Source organism: Cynara cardunculus, unplaced genomic scaffold (genome assembly GCF_001531365.2).
Source record: "Cynara cardunculus var. scolymus isolate 2C unplaced genomic scaffold, CcrdV1 Un_Scaffold_689, whole genome shotgun sequence".
In the NCBI taxonomy this organism is placed as follows: domain Eukaryota; kingdom Viridiplantae; phylum Streptophyta; class Magnoliopsida; order Asterales; family Asteraceae; genus Cynara; species Cynara cardunculus.
The window spans coordinates 144,052-167,611 of NW_020200605.1; the positions used below are offsets into that span (position 1 = coordinate 144,052).

The window sequence follows — 23,560 nt, forward strand, 5'->3', positions numbered from 1 at the left end:
TAGGGGGTTAAACTTATCTTGAATGCTTATTAAAAAGTTGAATAATTTGGGCGGTTAAACTTCGTTGGATGCAAAATTACCAAATGATATCATCTATTATGAAATATACAATTTGCTTGTAGGGGCATAATAGTCTTTAACTTAATTAGTATTTTAAAAAACAAAAAAATGAGAAAAAAGATAAATAAAATCCTAGCTTTTAGAAGATGTCACATCATACATAGTGGTTTCTTCTTTAATATATATATATAGATTACATTAAAACCTAAGCAATGAGTATATATAGGAATGCATGTTTCATATTGACTCGTTATCGTCTGCATAACTTTTTTTAACATATTATTAATAGTTCGTATTTTAAAAAATGATTTTTTTATTAACCTGGATATCCAATCCGTTGTGTGAGCCAACTAATCATAGGGCGACCATCTGCTTTGCAGATAGTCCAAAGTCACCGTATTTGAACCTCCGTGGCCACAAGAAGATTTGTACTCCTCTTTGAATTTGAACCTAGAACCTCCTAGTACTTTTGACCTTTAGAGTCAAACTCAAACTAATCAGGCACCACCCTTGTGGTTAAAAAATGATATTCTCGTTAATAGATATGAAAATCCCGCTTCTGATTAAATATTCCTATCTAAAACTAGAAAACAAAGGTGTGTTTAATATAACATGTGCGTGTTAAACATGTTTGTTCGATCAGATTCAACGCAATCAAATGGAGTTTGAACGCAAGTCTTGCACAAAATTACCGTCACTTTTGGACTTGAACATAATTTTGGAAATTCGTTGAAAGTATAGAGATAATTAAAATAAATAAATGTTAGTTGGGGGTATTTTTGTCAATACAGTGAGCATTTTCTTCATGCCACCGTGTTATGTTTCAAGCACTCATTCACGAGTGTCTGCTTTTTAATTCTAATAAGAGTGAATCGATATTTTATCAATACTACTTCTGTTATTATGTGTTTATTTTTGTAGATATGCCAATATCTACAATCGTAAAAGCTTACGTTTATCGCAACACGGCATAACAAGTACAGCTGTTAAACAATATGATTTGGTTAAAATTCAGTTCAATTCAATAAAAATCTAAGTTTCAATATCATATATCATTATTTGATCGATGACATCTCAAACATGATACATACATTGTACCTTATGACATCATCAGATATCGCCCCATTTTGGAAATCAATAGCCCCACGAGATCTTATGGGTTCTCTTTGATTTCTCTACAGCTTTTTTCAATTTCAACGTAAGTGGTTCCATCTTTAATTTCTCGGTTATCTTATGAGGTTTAAAATTTTCTACCCTTAAATTGACTTGTTGACTTATTGCGGACACTGATTTTATGTTTAGAAACAAAATTTATACGAGCATGTAAATCAATTTATATAAACATATTTGTTGACCAGGGGCCGTTTACCTAAACACTTACCCGGTAAGTACTTACCAGTAAAATTCACCACTATCGCTTACTTATCGGGTAAGATTTTATTCATTAAAACGTATCGTATGCAACAATTTATCCCGGTACGTTAACCATGGTAAGAGTCATCGTCCTCACTTACCGGGTAAGACTCTCGATTCTTGCCTTCGCTATTACCGGTTAAGATTTTTAGTCATTGTCATATTCATCCGGTAAAGTAAAGTGACTTGTTAAGCACTTATCCGGGTAAACGTTTGGTAAACGGCACCTAATACCTCAAAACTATATATCTTATGATGACGTTTGGCGCATATGGATGAGACATGACTAATTGTTTGTCCCATGTTTAGTACAACTAGAAAAAAATATGATTATTTGTTTATCTTGCATTTGGTAAGTTCGACAGGATCAGACAAATGATAAAGTTGTTAAAATGACAATATTATCCCTAAATGTTGTTTTAAGTTTTATATCATATAACAGTTATAAAGTACCGGAGGTTGGAGAACTCAATCAGTATGATTCATTTTTAGGGTTTGTATTATATAGATGGTAAAAAAATTAGGTCATTGTAAGTTTGGTCTAAGATATAGGTGGAACAAAAGAAGTACTTATTATTATTTACGGGTTTGGCCAGGCCTAACATGTTTTTTTGTTCAACGGTCTAATATAGTAAACTCAAGCCCCTTTTTTATGGGCTTATGGACTTGCTCATACTCGTATTGTAAATAGGTCGGGCTTGTCCACATGGCTAACGAGCTTTTTTTAACAACCGAAAGACAAAACTTATATAAATTATTTAGAGCATAAAATAAGACGTAAAATATATCAATGTATATAACGTATGAAAAAAAATAGTTTCACAACATACGGAGATGGACATTTTCTCTCTAATGATTTATCAACTTCAGAGGTCGGGTTTTTATATTGATAGAATATTTATCCACCTAATATTTCAAGATCGAGATTCGAGACGTACTATATAACATTCACATATTATATATATTTAGATGTTGTTGATACTTAATAGAGGGAATCAACCTAAAGCAACGTCTAAATCTTTCTACAAAAAACAGTAAATTGTTGATTTATTAATTAACTGTAATAATATAACAGATTGAACAGGCTTGTTTGAGTTTTTTTCCATGGCCCAAGTTTGTCTATTAAATTTAATGGTCCAACCCGAGTCCGCCTATTTCAATAATGATTGTCCAAACCCGCTTTTCTAGTGGGTCATACGTTCGTGAACAACTATAATTTGGCCAAGGTTGTATGGGTTTTTGTTCCATTGCATCCTTGTTCCATGCCATGTCATGCCAAACATGGGGCAAATTATTTTTCGTCTGATCCCATTTGGTCCACACAACAAACACAACCTGTATCCCATCAAGTCCGCACACTAAACACAACCTACATGAGTCGTCAGAGATGGTGGTCAAGGATGAGATTTGCAAAATTAGGGGCCGGTTACCGAATATTACCAGATAAGTGCTTACTAACAAGAGACACCACCCTTACTTTATTTTGGGTTGGGTTCCGGTGGTAATGAAAGTTATGGCGAAAAGGGTAAGAAGGGATCCACCATTCACCAGTTATAATTGAAAATTAACACTGATAAGAATATAAGATGTACCGAAGCAATTCCCGTGAGAAGCGTAATTCATGGGATGTGGGTGAGATTAAAAGTGATTATGAGTCCAAATCCCTTTTAATGGTTCTCATATTAACTCTTATTATCACACAATCATTCATCTACTTATCTTACCGTATAACATTCTCAACCATCAAAACAAATTGTTGGTAAGTGCTTAATGGTAAAAGCCATTTCTTTCATTTTATCAGATAAGACTCACGGTCTTTGCTATGCCTCTTATCGGATAAGATTTTCGGTTTTTGCCATACTCAATCTGTAAGATAAGTGATATCGATAAACGTTTATCCAATAAGCGTTTAATGAAAAAGCCCCCTGCTATCAAATTTGATATTTATAAAGTCCCTCGCTAAAAAAGAAAACTAAACTTATAATTACGAAATATACTCTCCTAGAGCATCTCCAATGGAGGTTCTTATAAGATCTATTCTTTGCATTTTTTGTTACTGCCTCATTTTCAACTCATCAAATTAAAAAACTCACATAAAAGTACAAATGATCGTTCTTATAAAAACATCTACAACAGATTTTTCAAAATGAATAAATTAGATATTTTGGGCATGTTTTTTTTGCTCAAAGAGATTCTCCAAAATGGAGAAAGTAGGAGAGAGTCCGTGTGAAAAATCTCCAAATTTGGAGAACACCCCATAATAATTACGAGGGAGGATTTTTTTTAATATATATTTCTACCAATAGAAAACTCTAAAATTATATATTTATAGAGATTAATAATATTCTATTAAATAAATAATATAGTTTAATAATATAATTAATATTGTAATCTTTAAAATAAGAATCTATTGGAGTTAAATATAATTTTATTTTAAAGATTTTGAATCTTCATTATCCATTTTGGAGAAATTTTAGAGAATCTGCTGAAGATGTTTTAAAAGAATCCCTAACAGCCTTTTTAAAATAGAGAAAATGAGGATTTTGAACCAACATTTTTGCGTTAACAGGTCTCTCAAAACTATCTCAAAAATAGAGAAAGTACGAGAGAGAAGAGTTTTTTACTCCAAATATTGAGAACATCGAAAAAATGATTAACAAATGAAACCACCAACAATAAATTTTGAAAATAAATATTTAAAGAGATAAACTGCTGAATATGTTCTAAGAATTTTTTTTTGTGGTCATCTATTTTTTTACAAAAATACTTATCAACTTATTATAAGTTAGAAGAGTTTAACTTCTTCAAAAACTCTTTATTACCGATTTGCATCGGTATAAATTGTTTAACCAAACATTCAAAAATATTTATTATCGATGTGATATCAAAATAAATTATTTTTATAAACAATTTAAAAAAACCAGCAAAATGGAAGGAGTGGGAGAGAAAATTGTAATTTACTCTTTAATTTATCAACGTTGACTGAGTGATTTTAAAGTAAATTAAAATACACGAAGCAGCAAAATATAGAGAAAAAGAGTCAGATCCAACACACAAACGACATCTGAGTAATCGCCGTTACATCCAATTTCTCAGCCGGCGATCCCGATGCGGCCCTCCGCTTGCTCCCTCCTTGCAGCACTATTTGCCTCTTTCATCTTCATCTCATCGCCGGTGTACGCCTCTGAATATGATCACAAGGTTAGCTTACGCCTCAACATTCGATCTATTGGATCTTACATTTAGAATGCTATGTTTTTTTCAATTACTTGTTAGATCCATGTACGCACATTTTGTTTCTTTTCTGAGGAAATCTAACCCTCGGAACGGGATTTGTATTGGATTAGGGTTTAGATCTCTCTTAAAATTTGTTTTTCTTGTTTATCTTTCCGACATTGCGTTAGGGTTCACTCACATAGACAGACTTGTGTAGGTACGGCATTATGTTATTTCTGAACAAGCATGGTCTTGGAGTAGGAAATACTAGCTGTAAGTTAATGTGAAATCTGACATGTGATCATAGTAACAGTAATGATAATGGCAAGAGATTCATTACAGGGCTACGAACCAGATGGACCGTATGGTAGGTGCTTATTATAAGTATCACTGCATATGCCTCAAAAACAACATTTGACATGACATATACTTTTGACAACCCATCTAAAATGCCAAAACGAGACAAAATTGAGAATTTTTTTGGTCCAAGATAATGTCACCAAGGGAGTCAATTACCATGATGGTGAGGATCTGGCGTAATCGAAGGTAGAAAGTTTGCATTTGATTTTTGGACGGAGTAAGTATTTATCATTCAAGGGAGTCAATTATCCTGATAGTGAGAATCTGGGGTAAAGGACTGAAATTGATGCTCTGGACAATGCAGCTAATACCTGAATCTGTATGATCTCTTCTGTTGCAAAATATTAGAAAAACAAAAGCAGCTGAAGGGCGATTACTGGTCTCAGTTGTGCATGTGAAATGAATGGGAGAGGAAAAACAGCTGTCAGCCAGAACATGATTGTGTAAAAAACAATGATTATCACGTGCTGGGCTGCAATGTGTATGCTATCTAAGTATACATGCATTGGATTGTGATTTTTGGATTCTTTGACATAAGACCGTGTTTGGTTAAACTACCTGGCTCAGTTGCACGAGGATTGCAAGCTGCTTGATTTGGAATATAGTTGTAAACAATAAACAGAGACTGATCCAAGGCACACCCATATTCTTCGTATGGACCATGAGCCTACTTCCTGCCATGATGATCATGTAAAAGTGCCATATACATTAGCTAATGATATATCAGCTATGGGGCATACTTAATTGTTATACCAATTAGAACAACAGAAGCTCCAGCTACCATTCACACACATACACTTACACATAATATATATGTGACTATGTCTTAAACATCAAAACGCGATTTAATACCAGATGACCACTTGGTAGAGTGTCTGCAAGAGTCTGAGATTGCAGAATTACGATGAAGCTAGCACATCTTCATGCTTGAATGATGTCATTTAGCTATTTTTTTGGATCAGAAAATACATCTGTTTGTTGGAAAGAGATTTTCGTTGCTTAAAAATTACACTTAAACAGAGATTCTTATAGGGGGTTATATATAATGTATCTTGTGATTTGTCCCTTGATTACTGTATCATACCACTTGTCACAACTACATATTAAATATACTACAAGGATTTAACAAGTACCCCCTAAACATATTATAAAATGCTAGAGGCCTTGTACGTTTATTAGTTATTTTGTCTAAAGAAATAGTTAAATAATGACTGCAGTTCTCAAATCTGAAAAAAGAACAGTTGTAATCTTGAATATGTAGGATCAAATACTAATGGTTGTACTCTCTTCTCAAGTACTTGGTGTAAGAGTTCAATTTATTTGTGGTAGTGAGTTTGTCGCTTATTTGAGCTAATCAAATCCGCATAACAGCATGTAGTTGGCCAAATTACTTGGTATTGTTGTTAATCAGTAAAAACACATGCATATATAGATATATATATATATATATATATATATATATATATTACCAGGCATGCAATTATGTAGTCATTGAGTTATCCGTAACGTAAATAGTGTGAATTTATGCTTAAGTGTATATGTTTCAATTCTTATGATTCTGTTTATCCTTTGTTTTGACATCTTAATTGTTTACTTTTGCAGTACCAATCGGATGACAAAGTCACTCTTTGGGTGAATAAAGTTGGGCCTTACAATAATCCACAAGAAACATACAATTTCTACAGTCTTCCGTTTTGTCACAAAGCTGGTCATGCTGCACACAAGTGGGGTGGTCTGGGTGAAGTATTGGGTGGAAATGAGCTTATTGATAGCCAAATAGATGTCAAGTTCCCAAGTATGTTGGTTGCTTTATATATATATATATATATATATATATATATATATTCTTGTATGATAATAGCTTGAAATGATTTCACACCATATGTTTTCTCTGGCAGTGAATGTGGAAAAGACTACTGTTTGCAAGCTGGAACTTGATGAACCAAAAACCATGCAGTTTAAACAGGCTATTGAGAATAACTACTGGTTTGAGTTATTCATGGGTATGAATCATGTTTCTTCCTATCATGTTAATATGAGATTTTCCATCTTTGCTTTGCCATTATAAAGTATTCATTCACCCATATGCGAATCAAATGCTAAACTGTTTTCTATGAGTAAAAAAATCCTTCAAATTTGATTTCTGTTAGTTGAAGTTAGTGCTGAATTTTCTGTGCCTCTATAAAAGAACAATACACACATTGCAAATGCAATTATGAATTTGTCATATCCTACCATACCGGTATTTGCCAACTATTAAATGACTGCATTCAAAATGTTATATTGAAATTACAACCATTCAAAGTGCATTTGAGCATCTTTGTTTGTTGAGGTAACGAATTTTATCGTATCCTAAGCTTATTAAAGTACAAGCAACACATATGATCTTCTGGTAAGTTTAGAGTTCCACTTGAATTAGTGACAATTATTTAATCACATCTCCTGTTCTATGATTTTGGCAAATATTTTACTCCACTATCATTAACTCATAGAGCATTATTAGGTTAGGAAATACTAATCTAATTAAGCAAAGCCTTGGCTTGGGAAGAGGAGATAAAAGCAGATGCATGCATACAGCCTTGTCATTCGTGGTTGGTCCCTTCTCTCTTTTCATTTTTTGCTCAGCACTGGTGATTGTTTTGTACCGATGAGCTTAGGTATTATTATGCACATCAGACATTTTGGAGTAAAATGGGCTTTAGAATATCCGGAGTAAAGCTGCCTTTTTAATTTTCTTTCTGTATGTTACTTTGGTGGTCCCTTTAGGTTGAAGTTGTTTATTTTCATGAGTATTTACAAGTATTAGATTTTTTACGTGTCTTCCTTCTGATCTTATTTTCTTTTGTTTGTTGACGTGGAATACAAAACTCAGATGATCTGCCGCTATGGGGTATGTATTCGTCAAGCTCTCTTGTATTTACTTTTTAGTGTCTTTTGTCTTTTCAGCTGTAATGCCAAATGTTTATTTTAGCTTATCACTATTACTGGTCTTATAGGTTTTGTGGGCGAGCTACATTCTGATAGGAACAGCGATAGCAAGCATATGCTATTCACACATATGAACATCACTATACAATACAACAAAGATCAGGTTTCAACATTTTCATTTGTATGTTAACTGGTTTGATGAGTTTTACAATCACCTACTACATACTGGTTTTCTATTATTGCAGATCATTCATGTTAATCTCAGTCAAGAAAACCCAAAACCATTGGAAGTAGGTAGAACACTCGACATGACATATTCAGTCAAGTGGACTGAAACCAATATCACATTTGCTCGCCGATTTGATGTTTACTTGGATTACCATTTTTTTGAGCATCAGGTGAATGCTAACTTGTGTATTTTTTGGGACTTGCTTTTTGTATGATTAAGTTTTAGACATTGCAATTTCTTGTCTCTCTAGGCAAATTAAGGTTTGTCACTAGCTTGGTTTGTTTTATTTGAGATTTACGTGGTTTAAAATTTTGCTTGCTTCACTCCTGACTTAGGGGATGCACTTTTTATTTGCTATATCACTAAATGAGATAAATTTGATAAAAACATTCCATTAAGAGGTTATAAGGTTCCTATCTCATCATGCAGATTCATTGGTTCTCCATATTCAATTCATTTATGATGGTTATCTTTCTCACTGGGCTGGTTTCAATGATACTGATGCGAACTCTTAGGAATGACTATGCCAAATATGCCAGAGAAGATGATGACCTGGAAACTCTGGTAATGACACTATGAAGTAACTAGTTCATTTTAGTAATCCAGTCACCAGGTATTGAATTATTTTATTTTCAGGAAAGAGATGTCAGTGAAGAATCTGGTTGGAAACTTGTTCATGGGGATGTTTTCCGGCCACCTCGCAATTTGGTTTTGCTGTCTGCAGTTGTCGGAACGGGTGCCCAATTGGCACTATTGATTCTTCTCGTTATCTTGTTCGCGATTGTTGGAATGTTGTATGTCGGGTATGTAACACAGTAGCAGTAGTCATGTTACCCAAGTAAAGCATATAGGGAATAGATAAAGCTTAGTGGACTATTTGTTGAAATTAGGTGTACTTTACGATCACCGTCCGCCAGTAATGTCATTTTGTCACAGTGATACTCTGCATCGTTAGTGCAGTGGATCTATAAATATCAATTTCACTGATCTGTTCTACAGTCAGTTGTTATCAAGTGATTTTGAGGAGTGCATTTGAAAAGCCATGTTATGGATGGGTTTTTTTTGGCTCACATCTCTTAGCATTCCTAGGAAACCAGAAAAGAAGTTGAAGTATGAATCGTTGCTGACATATTTATTTTAATTTATCAAGTTTTGGTCGAAAGTTCAACTTTGCTAATTTGTTTTGTAGGCGAGGAGCAATTGTAACAACGTTTATAGTCTGCTATGCTTTCACATCTTTTATTTCTGGCTATGTGAGTGGTGGAATGTACTCGCGCAATGGCGGTATGTACCTAATTTAAGTGGTGTACTTTGTTATCAAAGTCTCTTATGTAACTTCTTTATCTTCTAAATTTTCTGATTATGACTTGCTTCTTCTTCCAGGGAAAACCTGGATAAAGTCGATGATCCTCACGGCATCACTCTTTCCCTTTTTGTGCTTTGGGATCGGTTTCATTCTTAACACCATTGCCATATTCTATGGGTCTCTAGCAGCTATTCCGTTTGGCACAATGGTGGTGGTTTTCGTCATCTGGGCTTTCATCTCTTTCCCTCTCGCTCTTCTTGGTACAGTGGTTGGAAGGAACTGGAGTGGTGCTCCTAACAACCCTTGTCGTGTGAAGACCATTCCTCGCCCAATTCCAGAGAAAAAGTGGTACCTCACACCATCTGTAGTTTCACTAATGGGAGGACTGCTACCTTTTGGCAGTATTTTTATTGAGATGTACTTTGTCTTCACATCCTTTTGGAATTACAAGGTATTATCTATCTTCTGACTTACTCTAGATAGCTTTAATGAAATGCTTTCTATTTACTCGTCCTAATAGTTTGCCTTGCTTTATGACAATGATTAAATAACCATTCCAATAGCAATTATATCTTTTCTATTATGTTTACTTGTCCTAATAACTTGTTATATTGTTTACTTATCATTTCTATTGTGTTTACTTCTCCTAATAACTTGTTCTATTGTTTACTTGCCTTTTCTGTTATGTTCACTTGTTCGTGTGCACAACACATTAGCCTATGATTGACGTACATAAATTTGTGTGGTACTCTCACAGGGCGTATCTACTGTGGGTTCCATAAACGAAGAATTTCGCAGTTCATGAATATATATGTATATATATTCATATACATATATGTGTGTGTATGGATCTATTGAGAGAGGAAAGATCCAGGGGGAACCTCATATACATACATATGCATATGCATACATATATATACATGTATATATACGCATACATTCATTTCGGAATATGGTTTAATCCATTTGCTACTGCATCTGGTTACATATTCATATGATTAAAATAGAGAAAATTGTCTCTTTGGTTTTATGCGATATGTATGTTCAATCAGCTAAATAAAGCAGTTGGATATTGTTGCACTTGGTGCCTGGACCTGTATCTTCATTAAACGGTCTCTCTCATGTGAACTGATGCATGAATAGTTTGAACCTATACTAACTCTCCAGGTTCCTTTTGTTTATTTGACAGGTGTATTATGTCTACGGTTTTATGCTACTTGTATTTCTGATTCTTATCATAGTGACAGTTTGTGTGACGATTGTGGGAACATATTTCTTGCTAAATGCGGAGAACTATTACTGGCAATGGACTTCATTCTTCTCTGCAGCGTCTACAGCTGTTTACGTGTACTTGTATTCAATATATTACTACTATGTGAAGACCAAGATGTCTGGCTTCTTCCAAACCAGCTTCTACTTTGGATACACAGCAATGTTCTGCCTTGGATTAGGAATTCTCTGTGGTCAGTTCAGCTCTTGTTTCTGTTTCCCCATTTCGTTCCAAAACATAAAAACATTATTTAATTTATTTTCCACAAATCAAATGGTACCTTTAGCTACTTCTTTTTCCTGGATGAATTTATCGTTATAAACTGAACTTTCAGTTGATCAAATGAGTGTTGTATAATAAATTATTTCATGTTGTTTTGCAGGAGCGGTTGGTCATCTGGGGTCTAATATGTTTGTTAGAAGGATCTACCGAAACATCAAGTGCGACTAAGCAAGTAGGAAGCACAGCAGCCACTGTGTAGCTAAGTGCGAACACCAAGCGGAAGGGTGAAGGGTCGGAGGGTGAGTGATTAGTATACGTACGACTGGGGGATAATTTTGCCTTCCTTTCCTTTCCTTGGATATAGAAGAAGAAGAAAGGTAGATGAGGAAAAAGGCTATATATTCCATTCCATACATGGCCTTTTTATTTCAATTTCTGCATCTTCTTGTAAGCATCCAGATTTCCCCCTGGAGTTACTGTTTTCTTTTTATTAATTTGTGTTGGAAGGAGGAAAGTGGTGGAGTGGGGGAATGGATTTTTGTGGTTGTGAAGTGTGTGCAAAACAGACATATATAAACAGGTTCAATTGTATTCATTGTGTTTAATTTGGTCTTTTCATTATCAGGTAAACAACCAAATCCCTTCTTGTATCTTGATGCTTTAAATTTTGAAATTATTAGCCATTTATTATTATGTGTGCATTTCATCAAGCTTGATTTGAGTTGGGTTTTGTTCCTGATATCCAATTACTCCTCGAATCAAATATTACACGCCGTTTACCGAATGTTACCAACAAGGGTAGATACTCTGATTTAGCCTTGTTGGGTAATATTCCCAATCATTAAAATAGATTGTCGGTAAGCGCCTCATACCCGATAAGCACCAATCCAATAGATGTCTTCTTTACTTATTAGGTAAGATTCTTGTCATGCTCAACGTTTGGTAAACAACCTTTAAGTGTGTGATAATGGTGTGGCATGACTATAAAGATACCAAAGTTTCTTAACATACGTAATACTACTCCCAAAGGCGATTCATATTTACAAGGGTATTTTGCTTAAAATATGCATATTAAGGTGCTCCTTATTTTTAAAGATGTTCTAAAGTCTTATTTCAGCTCTTATTGATTAGAGGTGGTGTTAAAGTTTGAAATGTATGAAAACAAGATTATAGGCCTAGTGTAGTGCATTGATCGCAATGCGATATGGCCGTGTATCTATACTAGGGTAGGTCTAAGTTAATTGTTGGCTTTAGACTAGGTTTATCTGTTAAATAAACCCCTTAGCACTTACAGGGTCAGAGACGTTTACCAACAATCAATTTTAATGGCTGAGAATATCACCCAATAAGGTTAAAGAGAGTGATGACTCTTGCTGGTAAACATTTCGTAAACAGCCCTTAGTACGACATAATCCTCGTCGGAGTAATTGGATATAAACAGAAACAAAACTAAAAATCAAACTCTCATCTCAGCTAGTAACCTGGAAGTCTAACCCCCTTTTCCAATTGCAGAAAATGATCAAAACTGAAGCAATTTACAACTTTAAAAAGCATCAAAATACATAAGTCGTTATAGCATAACAACAATGGAACCTGATGGAGAGGAGCCTTTTGAACCAGCAGCAAAGAGAAATGGCAACATGAAAAGAAGACATGTATGTGTGGAACCAAAGTAGTAGTAGTAGTAAAGCCTCTATTCGTTTTCTGTATAATAATACAACTCATCTACGTTTCTTCTACACCCCATCGAACGAACGGAAGGGAAAATTTATCAAGCCTCCCCCCGATCATCTCCACTTACATATACTACTAAATCCCATACCCTTCCTCCCACTTAACTACAAGGGTCAGTGTGGCTGCTGTTCTTCCTACTTGCTTAGTCGCACTTGATGTTCCGGTAGATCCTTCTAACAAACATGTTAGACCCCAGATGACCAACCGCTCCTGCATTTTTATTTTTTCATCAGAAACAAACAAACAAACATGAAAATTATACAACACTCATTTGATCAACTCAAACTTCAGATTATAATGATAAATTCTTCCTACTTGGCTTTTGTGTCGAGATCAAAAGTGAAGGACACTTGGATATATTAAATGATTTTTTTAATGTTTGGAATGGAATAAGGAAACACAAAGAAGAGTTGAACTGACCGCAGAGAATTCCTAATCCAAGGCAGAACATTGCTGTGTATCCAAAGTAGAAGCTGGTTTGGAAGAAGCCAGACATCTTGGTCTTCACATAGTAGTAATATATTGAATACAAGTACACGTAAACAGCTGTAGATGCTGCAGAGAAGAATGAAGTCCATTGCCAGTAATAATTCTCCGCATTTAGCAAGAAATATGTTCCCACAATCGTGACACAAACCGTCACTATGATAAGAATCAGAAATACAAGTAGCATAAAACCATAGACATAATACACCTGTCAAATAAACAAAAGGAACCGAGAGAGTTAGTATAGGTTCAAACTATTCATGCATCAGTTCACATGAGAGAGACCGTTTAATTAAGATACAGGTCCAGGCAGCCAGTGCAACAATATCCAACTGCTTTATTTAGCTTAACCAATACATATATATGGTATAAAACTAAGAGACAATTATCTATATTTTTAATCATATGAATATCTGACCAGATGCATTAAACCATATTCCAGAAGGAATATACATATATATATGAGGTTTCCCCAGATCTTTCCTCTCTCTATAGACCCATCTATACACACACACACACATATACATATATATACATATATATATATATATTCATGAACGTGAAATTCTTTGTTTCATGGAACCCCACACTAAATACTCTGTGACATTACCACACACAAATTTATGTATGTCAATCAAATAGGCTAATGAAGTAAACAATAGAACAAGTTATCAGGACAAGCAAACATAATAGAAAAGATATAATTGCTATTGGAATGGTTATTTAATCATTGTTAATTTGTTATAAAGTGAGGCAAACTATTAGGACGAGTAAATAGAAAAGCATTTCATCACAGCTACCTACAGTAAGTTGGAAGATAGAGGATACCTTGTAATTCCAAAAGGATGTGAAGACAAAGTACATCTCAATAAAAATACTGCCAAAAGGTAGCAGTCCTCCCATTAGTGAAACTACAGACGGTGTGAGATACCACTTTTTCTCTGGAATTGGGCGAGGAATGGTCTTCACACGACAAGGGTTGTTAGGAGCACCACTCCAGTTCCTTCCAACCACTGTACCAAGAAGAGCGAGAGGGAAAGAGATGAAAGCCCAAATGACGAAAACAACCACCATTGTGCCAAAAGGAATAGCTGCTAGAGACCCATAGAATATGGCAATGGTATTAAGAACAAAACCAATCCCAAAGCACAAAAAGGGAAAGAGTGACGCCGTGAGGATCATCGACTTTATCCAGGTTTTCCCTGAAAGAAAAGAAGCAGGTCACAATCAGATAATGTAGAAGACCAAAAAGTTACAGAAGAGACTTGATAACAAAATAAAACCAGTTGTATAAGGTACATACCACCATTGCGTGAGTACATCCCACCACTAACATAGCCAGAGACAAAAGATGTGAGAGCATAGCAGACTATAAACGTTGTCACAATTGCTCCTCGCCTACAAAAACAAATTAGCAAATTGAAGTTTCAACTGAACCTGATAAAATAAAATTACGATGTCAGGATCTACTTAAACTTAAACTTCTTTTCTGTTGTGTAGGAATACTTATAGAGGTGGAAACACTATCAATAACATGGCTTTCAATGCACATGCCATTGTTATAGATCAACTGCACAAAGAGTGCAGAGGATCATTCAAAAAGACATTACTAGTGGTCAGTGGTGGTAAATTACACCTAATTGCAACAAATAGTTCACTAAGCTTTATCTAAGACCTATATGCTTCACTCAGTCAACATGACAACTGTTACTTACCCGACATACAACATTCCAACAATTGCGAGTAAGATGACAAGAAGAATCAATAGTGCCAATTGCGCACCCGTCCCAACAACTGCCGAAAGCAAAACCAAATTGCGAGGTGGCCGGAAAACATCCCCATGAACAAGTTTCCAACCAGATTCTTCACCGACATCTCTTTCCTGGAAATAAATATTTCAATACCTGGTGACTGGATTACTAAATTGAACTAGTTACGTCATAGCATCATTACCAGAGTTTCCAGGTCATCATCTTCTCTGGCATATTTGGCATAGTCATTTCTAAGAGTTCGCATCAGTATCATTGAAACCAGCCCAGTGAGAAAGATGACCATCATAAATGAGTTGAATATGGAGAACCAATGAATCTGCACGATGAGATAGAAACATTGTAATCTCGTGAATGACATTTTAATCAAATTGATCTCATATAGAATATACAAAGGGAATCTCCTAACAGAGTGATCAGTGAAGCAAGCAAATTTCAAATAAGCAGATCTCAAGTAAAACAAGCCAAGCTTGAGAAAAAGCTGAATTTGTCCATAACAAGAAAAACAAGAAACTGCAACGCCTATAACTCAATCATAAGAAAAGCAAGTTCCAAAAAAAATACACAAGTTAGCATTCACCTGATGCTCAAAAAAATGGTAATCCAAGTAAACATCAAAACGGCGAGCAAAAGTGATGTTAGTTTCAGTCCACTTGACTGAATATGTCATGTCTAGGGTCCTACCAACTTCCAATGGTTTTGGGTTTTCTTGACTGAGATTAACATGAATGATCTGCAATAATAGGAAACCGGTATGAAGTAGGTGATTATGAAAGCCATTACACCAGTTAACAAACAAAATAAAATGTTGCAAACCTGATCTTTGTTGTATTGTATGGTGATATTCATATGCGTGAATAGCATATTCTTGCTATTACTATTCCTATCAGAATGTAGCTCACCCACGAAACCTATAAGACCAATAATAGTGACATGTTGAAACAAAAATTGGCATTACAGCTGAAAGGACAAACAGACACTAAAAAGTATATTCAAGAGAGCTTGATGAATGCATACCCCACAGCGGCAGATCATCTGAGTTTGTATTCAGCGCATCAATGAGAAAAGAAGATAAGATCAGAAGGAACACATGTGAAAATCAAAAACATGCAACTAGAAAAATATAAATTGAATCATATCGTGTAAATAAAGACCTTCAAGCTAAAGAGATCACCAAAGTAACATACATGAAGAAAAATAAAAATCAGCTTTGCACATTCAGATATTCTAAAGCTCGTTTGGCTTAAAAAGTATGATGTGTATAAATAACATCTCCAATAAGTTCACAAGTCCAAAATAATCAACAACTAAGCAAGAAAAGAAAAGAGAAGGAACCAACCATGAATGACAAGGCTGCATGCCTGTATCTAGTTTTTTTCTCCTCTTTTCCAAGTCATGCCTTTGCTTTCATAGTATTTCCTAATCTAACAATGCTTCATTAGTTACTGATATGATAGTGGAGTAAAACATTTGCAGAAAATCATAGGATAGGAGATGCAATTAACTAACTATTACTAATTCAAGTGGAATTCTTAACTTACCAGAAGATCGTATGTGTTGCCTGCCACTTTATGACTATAAGTTTAATGAGCTTAGGATACAATAATATTTGTTAACTCAACAAACAGTGATGCTCAAATGCACTTTGAACGGTTTTAATTTCGATATAACATTATGAATGCAGTCATACATTTAATAACTGACAAATGCCAATATGACAATTTTATATTGCAATTGCAAGGTGTGTCTTGTTCTTTTATAGAGGCGCAGACCATTCATCACTAACTACAACTATCAGAAATCAAATTTAAAGGACTTTACTCATAAAACAGCTTTAAGCATTTCATGTGCATCAGGGTGAATGAATACCTTATCAGGCAAAGCAAAGACGTGAAGTCTCATATTAACATGATAGGGAAAAAACAATGCATACCCATGAATAATTCAAACCAGTAGTTATTCTCAATAGCCTGTCTAAACTGCATGGCTTTCGGTTCATCAAGTTCCAATTCACAAACAATAGTCTTTTCCACATTCTCTGCAGAGAGAACACATGTCATGAAACCATTTAAAGATGTGATCATACAAGAATATATAAGGCAACCTACGTACTTGCAAACTTGATATCTATTTGGCTATCAATAAGCTCATTTCCACCCAATACTTCACCCAGACCACCCCATTTGTGTGCAGCATGACCAGCTTTACGACAAAACGGAAGACTGTAGAAATTGTATGTTTCTTGTGGATTGTTGTAAGGCCCAACTTTATTCACCCAAAGGGTGACTCTGTCATCTGATTGATACTGCAAAAGTAAACCATAAAGATGTCAAAACTCAAAACAAAGGATGAACAGAATCATAGCCTCATAGGAATATAAAAATATGCACTTAAGCAAGAATTCAAACTATTTACATTATACATAAGTCATAACCCATGACTAAACTATGTGGATTCTTTTGGACCAGAAGGTCAATCAAATAAACTAACTACTACGAATAAAATAACCCCTTACACCCAGTGCTTGGAAAGAAAGTACAACCATTAACATATGGTCATACTTATTCAAGATTAAAATTAATTTTTTCAGATTGCAGAGTACAATAATCTGTTAACTATTTCTTTAGAAAGAAAAAAAACTCAAAACATAAAAGGCTTCTAGCATTTCATAATAGGTTTAGGGGTGCCAGTCCAATCCCTGTAGTATGTTTAATATGCAATAGTGACATATTTTAGTAATTAATGGACAAACCATAAGATGCATTGATTATGGTCCCCCAAAAGGATCTCTGTTTAATTTTAATTAGTTAAGCAACGAAGAATCTCTTTCCAAGAAATATATGTTTAATTCCGATCAAAAATAGGTAAATGACATTGTTTAAGCGCGCAGACGTGTTAGCTTAACAATCATTCTGCAAAGTCAAACTCTTGCAGACGCTCAAGCAATTGGTCATCTGGTATTAACGGTGTTCTGAGTTTAAGAATAGATATTGTATATATGTGTGCGCATCGTAGCTGGAGCTTCTTTTGTTTGAATTGGTAATTTGGTATAATAATCAAGTATGTCCAATTGCTAATATATGATCTTATGTGTATCACAGTATAACATGATCATCATGACAGGAAGAAGGCTCATGATCCATGAAAAACATGTGTGTTCTTTGGTAGGGATGAGATTAAAGGACCGTTTTCCCAAACCGAACCGGGACCGTACCGAAACCAAATGCATGTAATCGGTTGGGTTTTCGGTCCCAATAATACTTCAAAATTGGTATTCGGTACCGAGAATTTCCTGAAAATACCTGAACCGAACCGGGTAATCCAATAGTCATATGGCTATTCCAATTCCATCCCTATCTCCTAAGCTAATCATCTCTATTTCCTAAACTAATCCATATCTTCTCCTAAAATAATCCATACCTTCTCCGAGGCCACTACTTTGATCAAAAAATTGGTATCACCATCAGAAAAAATTGGCCCTACGATATCACCATCAAAATATCGGTAGTATCACTATCACACCATCAAGAAATCGGCCTAACACCATAAAAAAAGTCGGCTCCTCCACGGATGAAACTCAAGTTTTATATATAGATATTAAAGAGGCAATAAACGAACAAAATGGAAAAGGAAAAGGAAAAGGAAAAAAGAATACCGAAGATTAAGTACTTTTGATTGTTGAACTTTTGCAATTGGTTTTGATTGTTCCTTTACCCGCTTCAAATTTTTGTCCTAAGTGGTCCCAGTCCCGAATTTCCCGTCCCGAAACCGAAACCGAACTGAATTTGTACATACGGTTCGGTTTTCGGTCCTCGTTTTCAGTCCCAAAAAATTTCGGTACCAACCGGTTCGGTCCCTGTTTGGTACCGGTCCGGTACTAATCTCATCCCTATTCCTTGGATCAATATATATTTACAAATATATTCCAAGTCAAACAGCTCACAATCCTCATGCAACTGGGCCAGGTAGTTTAAACAAATAAAATAAGATCAAGTGCAAGAATCCAAGAATCATAATACAATGCATGAATCCTTGAATAACTAAGACATTGCATTTGCATCCTAGCAGGTGATAAGGTTTATATAATCACGTTCTGGCTGATGGCTATTTTTCCTTTTCCATTCATGTCACATGCACCAGGGAAGGACCTAGTATGGTGGTTACGATGGCACATGCCACCCAATTATTCCTCCATCGAAGGGTAAACAATTTTAGGTTAGTGAAAAGTGCAACCGTATTAATTTGTTGTGTGCCACCGTATGTATTTTGAAACTACAATGAGAACAAGTTTCATTTGATAGAGTTGGTTTGCAAGGCTTTTATTCCACCCCAGACCCAAATCCGAATGCTGTTAGTGTCATTTTCTTAGTCAAATGGTGCCACCATTTGAAAAACAATTCTGTATATTTGTTTCTTATAGTCAAACAGTGGCTTTTCCCTATTTTTTTTTCTTATAGTCAAATGGTGCCACCGTTTGAAAAAATATCTGGGTCCGTCCCTGACATGCACATCTGAGATCAGTAATCACCACTCAGCCACTTTTCATTTTCTAGTATTTTGCAACAAAAGAGATCATACAGACTCAAGTGCAATTTCAATCCTTTACCCCAGATTCTCACTATCACGATGATCAACTCCCTTAAGTAATATATACTTCCTCTGGCCTAAGAAAATGCAACATTTTATCTTGGGTAATCCCAGATCCTAAATATCATGGTAATTGACTCCCTTGGTTACATTGATTTTGGTCAAAAAGTTTTCTCAATTTTGTTTTATGAAGAGGCATTTTAGGAGGTTCTTACAAGAACCTGCTTTTTGTACTTTTTCCTGCTAAATCATTGCCACCTCAACAGTATAGAAACTCAATAAAACTCTACAATGTAGGTTCTTATAAGAACCTCACTTTCCATTCTTTATTTACAAAATATATCTTATTTGTTTTTATTATAGAAAATTATATAAATTTAATATATATATATATATGTGTATATATATATATATATATATATATTATAAAACTATTAAAACAAAATTCAAAATATAATTTACCAATTTTCACATTTACACATTGATTTTAGTTTAGTAATTTATATATTTTGCTAATATATTTGAAAAAAATTAAAACATAAACATAATTTTACACCATAATTAAAAAAGTTATTTATTTATTTATGAATGATTAAATATATCAATTTACTTATTTAATAATTAAACTTACTAAAACAAAATACAAAAACCTTGTTTTAAAACTACAAGAAACAAAATTAATAAAATATTTTTTATAATTTTATATCAATTTTAATTTATATATTATGTACCAATTTAATTTATATATTCTATAAATATGTGTTACTTATTTATTAAAATAAAATAATATGATAAAAACAATAAAAAACAAGAATTGAAACAAGAACTCTCGTTATTATCTATAAGAAGGGCAAAATGCACGAAATAACAACCTACTTCTATAAATTTCTTTATTACAACATTGTACTATCAAATTATTTTTTATTAAGACATTGTACTTTGAATTTTTTTTACCCATTGTAGCAATGAGTGATCTATTACCTTCTCAATCGGTTTCCCCCGCTTTTACGTGTCAATTGAAATGACGTGGAAGACATCTAGGCTTTGCTTACATGGCATTAAATAACATTTGAGTAAGAGTTGATTATATTTTTCGTCCCTATGATTTCATGGTTTTTATAAAAAGGACTTTAACCAAAAATAATATAATTGATTAATTTATACATTAATAAGATATATACATGTTATATCCAAAGTTGTTAAAGGCTCAAGGTGCACTTAGGCGTAAAGGGGTGCCAGAGCCTAGGCGCGAGATGCGGCCGTGAGTCTTGGGCCTCAAGAATGTTGCACCAACCAGCAATACTTCATTAGAGGCAAAAGAAGAAGGGTTTAAAGCATGAGCCATGAAGGAAAAGTTTTAAGATCAGGGTATTTAATATTTATAGAAAAGGAGGCTTGAACTTCTAAGGACTGGGTATTTAATATTAGGATTTGACTTATCTCATCTATTTAACAACTCTTTTTTAAGAAGTCTATGAGAAGATGAGAGAACTTATTTAATATTAGGGTTTGACTAGGTATTTAATAACTCTTTCTGAGGCGCACCTAGGCTCACAAGGCGCTTCAACCAAGGTGCAACGCCTTAGCGAGTCTCGTGAATACGTCTAGCTCCGACTTCAAAAAAGCCCAAGACCTTGAGCCTTATGAGCCTCAGAGCCTAGGTGCGCCTCGGGAGCTTTTAACAACTATATTATATCTATATAATGTAGTTTTATATATAGAACCTGCAAAAGAAAGAAACATCCACCCTAATACCCCATGACAACGAAACAACTGGTGATGAATAGAACTGCCACCACCCCTTGCCCCATTATCGGCCACCATCATCTCAAGCCTCCTCGTCCTTCGTCTTCTTCATCTCGTCTTCCCCCTTCTCCAGATCTCGACAATAACCACCATCCTGGTTAAACTTAAACCCATCAAACCAAATCTCAACGGATACCACTATTCCAGCCTCCTCCCCCGTTGTCTTCTTCATCTTGTCCTCCACCTTCTCCAGATCTTGGTTGTAAGCACCATCCTGGCAAAAGCCATCGAACCAAATCTCGGCAACTACCACCTCCCATTTATCGTCCCAATGGGTACACCGATTTGATGGGTTTTGATTTTGATGGATTCTCCATCCTGATGGTTATATAGATTGAATTTGATGTCTAAGAACCCCAAACCCAATTTTGATGAATTCAGAGTCTTGATGGCTTTTTATATGTTTCCGTTGGCTGGTTTTTGCATTCTCGATTCACAGATTTGTGTGCTCTCGTGTGCGTGTGTTCTCATGTGGTGGTCGGGCTATGGGAGTGTATTTTTGGCTAGAGAAGATGGCCGGAGTAGAGGAGTGGCCGGAAATGGGGTACCGGCGATGATATGTTTTGTTTTACTTTTATTTTTGTTATTAGATGCTTTATACACTTGTACAAAATGGCATCTAAAGTTGTAGAACAAAAAGTTAAAGAAATGGCCAAAATGACTAGAACACCCTTGACTTTACGTAGTTTTTTAACAGTAGTCGAGGATAAGGAAACCATGAGGATCTTAGTCATAATTTCTAGAATTAGGGCCTTGTTCGTAAAAGGCATGAATGATGAAACCACATGGAGGAAATGCATAAGGTGGACATCCCACGTAGACAATGACTTGGCATAACGACTTCCTAACTTGTGCAATGTCAAACGGCTACCCATTGATGTAATGGGTAGAATTTTCAAAGTACAATATTATAATAAAAAATAATTTGATGGTACAATGCTAAAAAAAAAAATATGAAAGTACAAAAGGTTACCCATAGTAACACACTTCTATAAGAAGCCTAGTTCTTATTTATAAGAAGCCTAGTTCCTATTTATAAGAACCCTCATTCTTATTTATAAGAACCCTCATTCTTATTTATATACCGGATAAGAACCTCCATCCCAATTATGGATGCTGTTAAATGCATATGTCATGTCAATTGTCAACTTTTCTTCTAGGGCATAATATCCCCCTACACCTACAGTCCACATAGTTAGTACCCTGTATTAAATCGTTTGCCATTATCGTTAGTATTACCATGATCACAGATCTGATTTCACATTAACTTACAGCTAACATTTCCTACTACAAGACCATTTTGCCGTCCCTGCACAATATCAGTGAACCCTAACGCAATGTCAGAAAGAAAAACAAATTTTATGAGAGATCTAAACCCTAATCCAATACAAATCTCATTTCCGGAGCTAGATTTCCTGACGCAATGAACAAAATGCCCGTACATGAATCCAACAATTAATTAAAAACCCATAACATTCTAAATTAAAGATCTTAGATATCTAATATTCAGTGCCGAAATAAAAAAATTGGGGTTGAGGCGTAACATAACCTTGTGATCATACTCAGAGGCGAACACCGGCGATGAAATGAAAACAAAAGAGGCAAAGAGTGCTGCAACGACGGAGCAAGAGAAGGAAGATCGGACGGAGGGCCGCATCAGGATCGCCGGCAGAGGAATTGGATGTAACGGCGATTGGTCAGATGTTGTTTCTGTGTTGGATCTCTTCGCAAGGGTTCCACTCTTTTTCTCTTCGTGTATTTTTAATCTACTTGTTGGAGATTTCAGAGTCAACCATGATAAAATAAAGACTAAATTACAAATTTAGTCCCTCAAGTATTCATTATATGCATGTATAGTCCATGAACTTATGTTATTTTATCAATAATCCAAAATGGTTGAGTTTTTTAACAATTTGATCCCTAAAACTAATACCGTTATTTTCTGTTAATTCTCCATCCTATGCAATTTTTAAGGATATTATAGTTATGGTTTGTTTACCTCTTAATAGTTCCATTAAGAGGCAACATCTAAATCGTTAAGAGATGAATCTTGTTTAACAAAAAAAAAAAAAAAAAAAAAACTCTGCCTCTTAATCGTTCTAAAATCCTCTGAATGATTTTATATCTTAGGCTTCCCTTACTCATTCAACATTCCTAGTTTCATTGTAAATAAT

The 23,560-nt window shown here is 34.8% G+C and overlaps 2 protein-coding genes across 2 annotated transcripts; one reads left to right on the forward strand and one right to left on the reverse strand.

The window, feature by feature from the left end:
- Window positions 1-4,561: 4,561 nt before the first annotated feature.
- LOC112501924 (transmembrane 9 superfamily member 1-like) lies at window positions 4,562-11,694 on the forward strand. The gene is made up of 12 exons (XM_025105700.1): window positions 4,562-4,674; window positions 6,652-6,844; window positions 6,948-7,052; window positions 7,922-7,939; window positions 8,046-8,140; window positions 8,223-8,375; window positions 8,636-8,770; window positions 8,843-9,009; window positions 9,396-9,490; window positions 9,590-9,963; window positions 10,702-10,975; window positions 11,165-11,694. Exons 1-12 carry the CDS (start codon window positions 4,582-4,584, stop codon window positions 11,230-11,232), a joined length of 1,770 nt encoding a protein of 589 aa, XP_024961468.1. The 5' UTR covers window positions 4,562-4,581; the 3' UTR covers window positions 11,233-11,694.
- Window positions 11,695-12,478: 784 nt separating this feature from the next.
- On the reverse strand, window positions 12,479-23,137 carry LOC112501921 (transmembrane 9 superfamily member 1-like). The gene is made up of 12 exons (XM_025105692.1): window positions 22,936-23,137; window positions 17,106-17,298; window positions 16,927-17,031; window positions 16,011-16,028; window positions 15,810-15,904; window positions 15,574-15,726; window positions 15,178-15,312; window positions 14,940-15,106; window positions 14,528-14,622; window positions 14,053-14,426; window positions 13,159-13,432; window positions 12,479-12,948 (listed from the first exon to the last, which is right to left on the reverse strand). Exons 1-12 carry the CDS (start codon window positions 23,041-23,043, stop codon window positions 12,881-12,883), a joined length of 1,785 nt encoding a protein of 594 aa, XP_024961460.1. The 5' UTR covers window positions 23,044-23,137; the 3' UTR covers window positions 12,479-12,880.
- Between the last annotated feature and the right edge of the window lie 423 nt (window positions 23,138-23,560).

Coding starts and splice junctions, on each gene's coding strand:
- LOC112501924 (XM_025105700.1), top strand. CDS start 4,582: ATGCGGCCCTCCGCTTGCTCCCTCCTTGCAGCACTATTTGCCTCTTTC. Junction 9,964..10,701: donor CATCCTTTTGGAATTACAAG/GTATTATCTATC, acceptor TTTATTTGACAG/GTGTATTATGTCTACGGTTT. Junction 10,976..11,164: donor TGGATTAGGAATTCTCTGTG/GTCAGTTCAGCT, acceptor GTTGTTTTGCAG/GAGCGGTTGGTCATCTGGGG.
- LOC112501921 (XM_025105692.1), bottom strand. CDS start 23,043: ATGCGGCCCTCCGTCCGATCTTCCTTCTCTTGCTCCGTCGTTGCAGCA. Junction 17,299..22,935: donor CCTCTGAGTATGATCACAAG/GTTATGTTACGC, acceptor TTACTTTTGCAG/TATCAATCAGATGACAGAGT. Junction 14,427..14,527: donor GATGTACTCACGCAATGGTG/GTATGTACCTTA, acceptor CTTTTCTTTCAG/GGAAAACCTGGATAAAGTCG.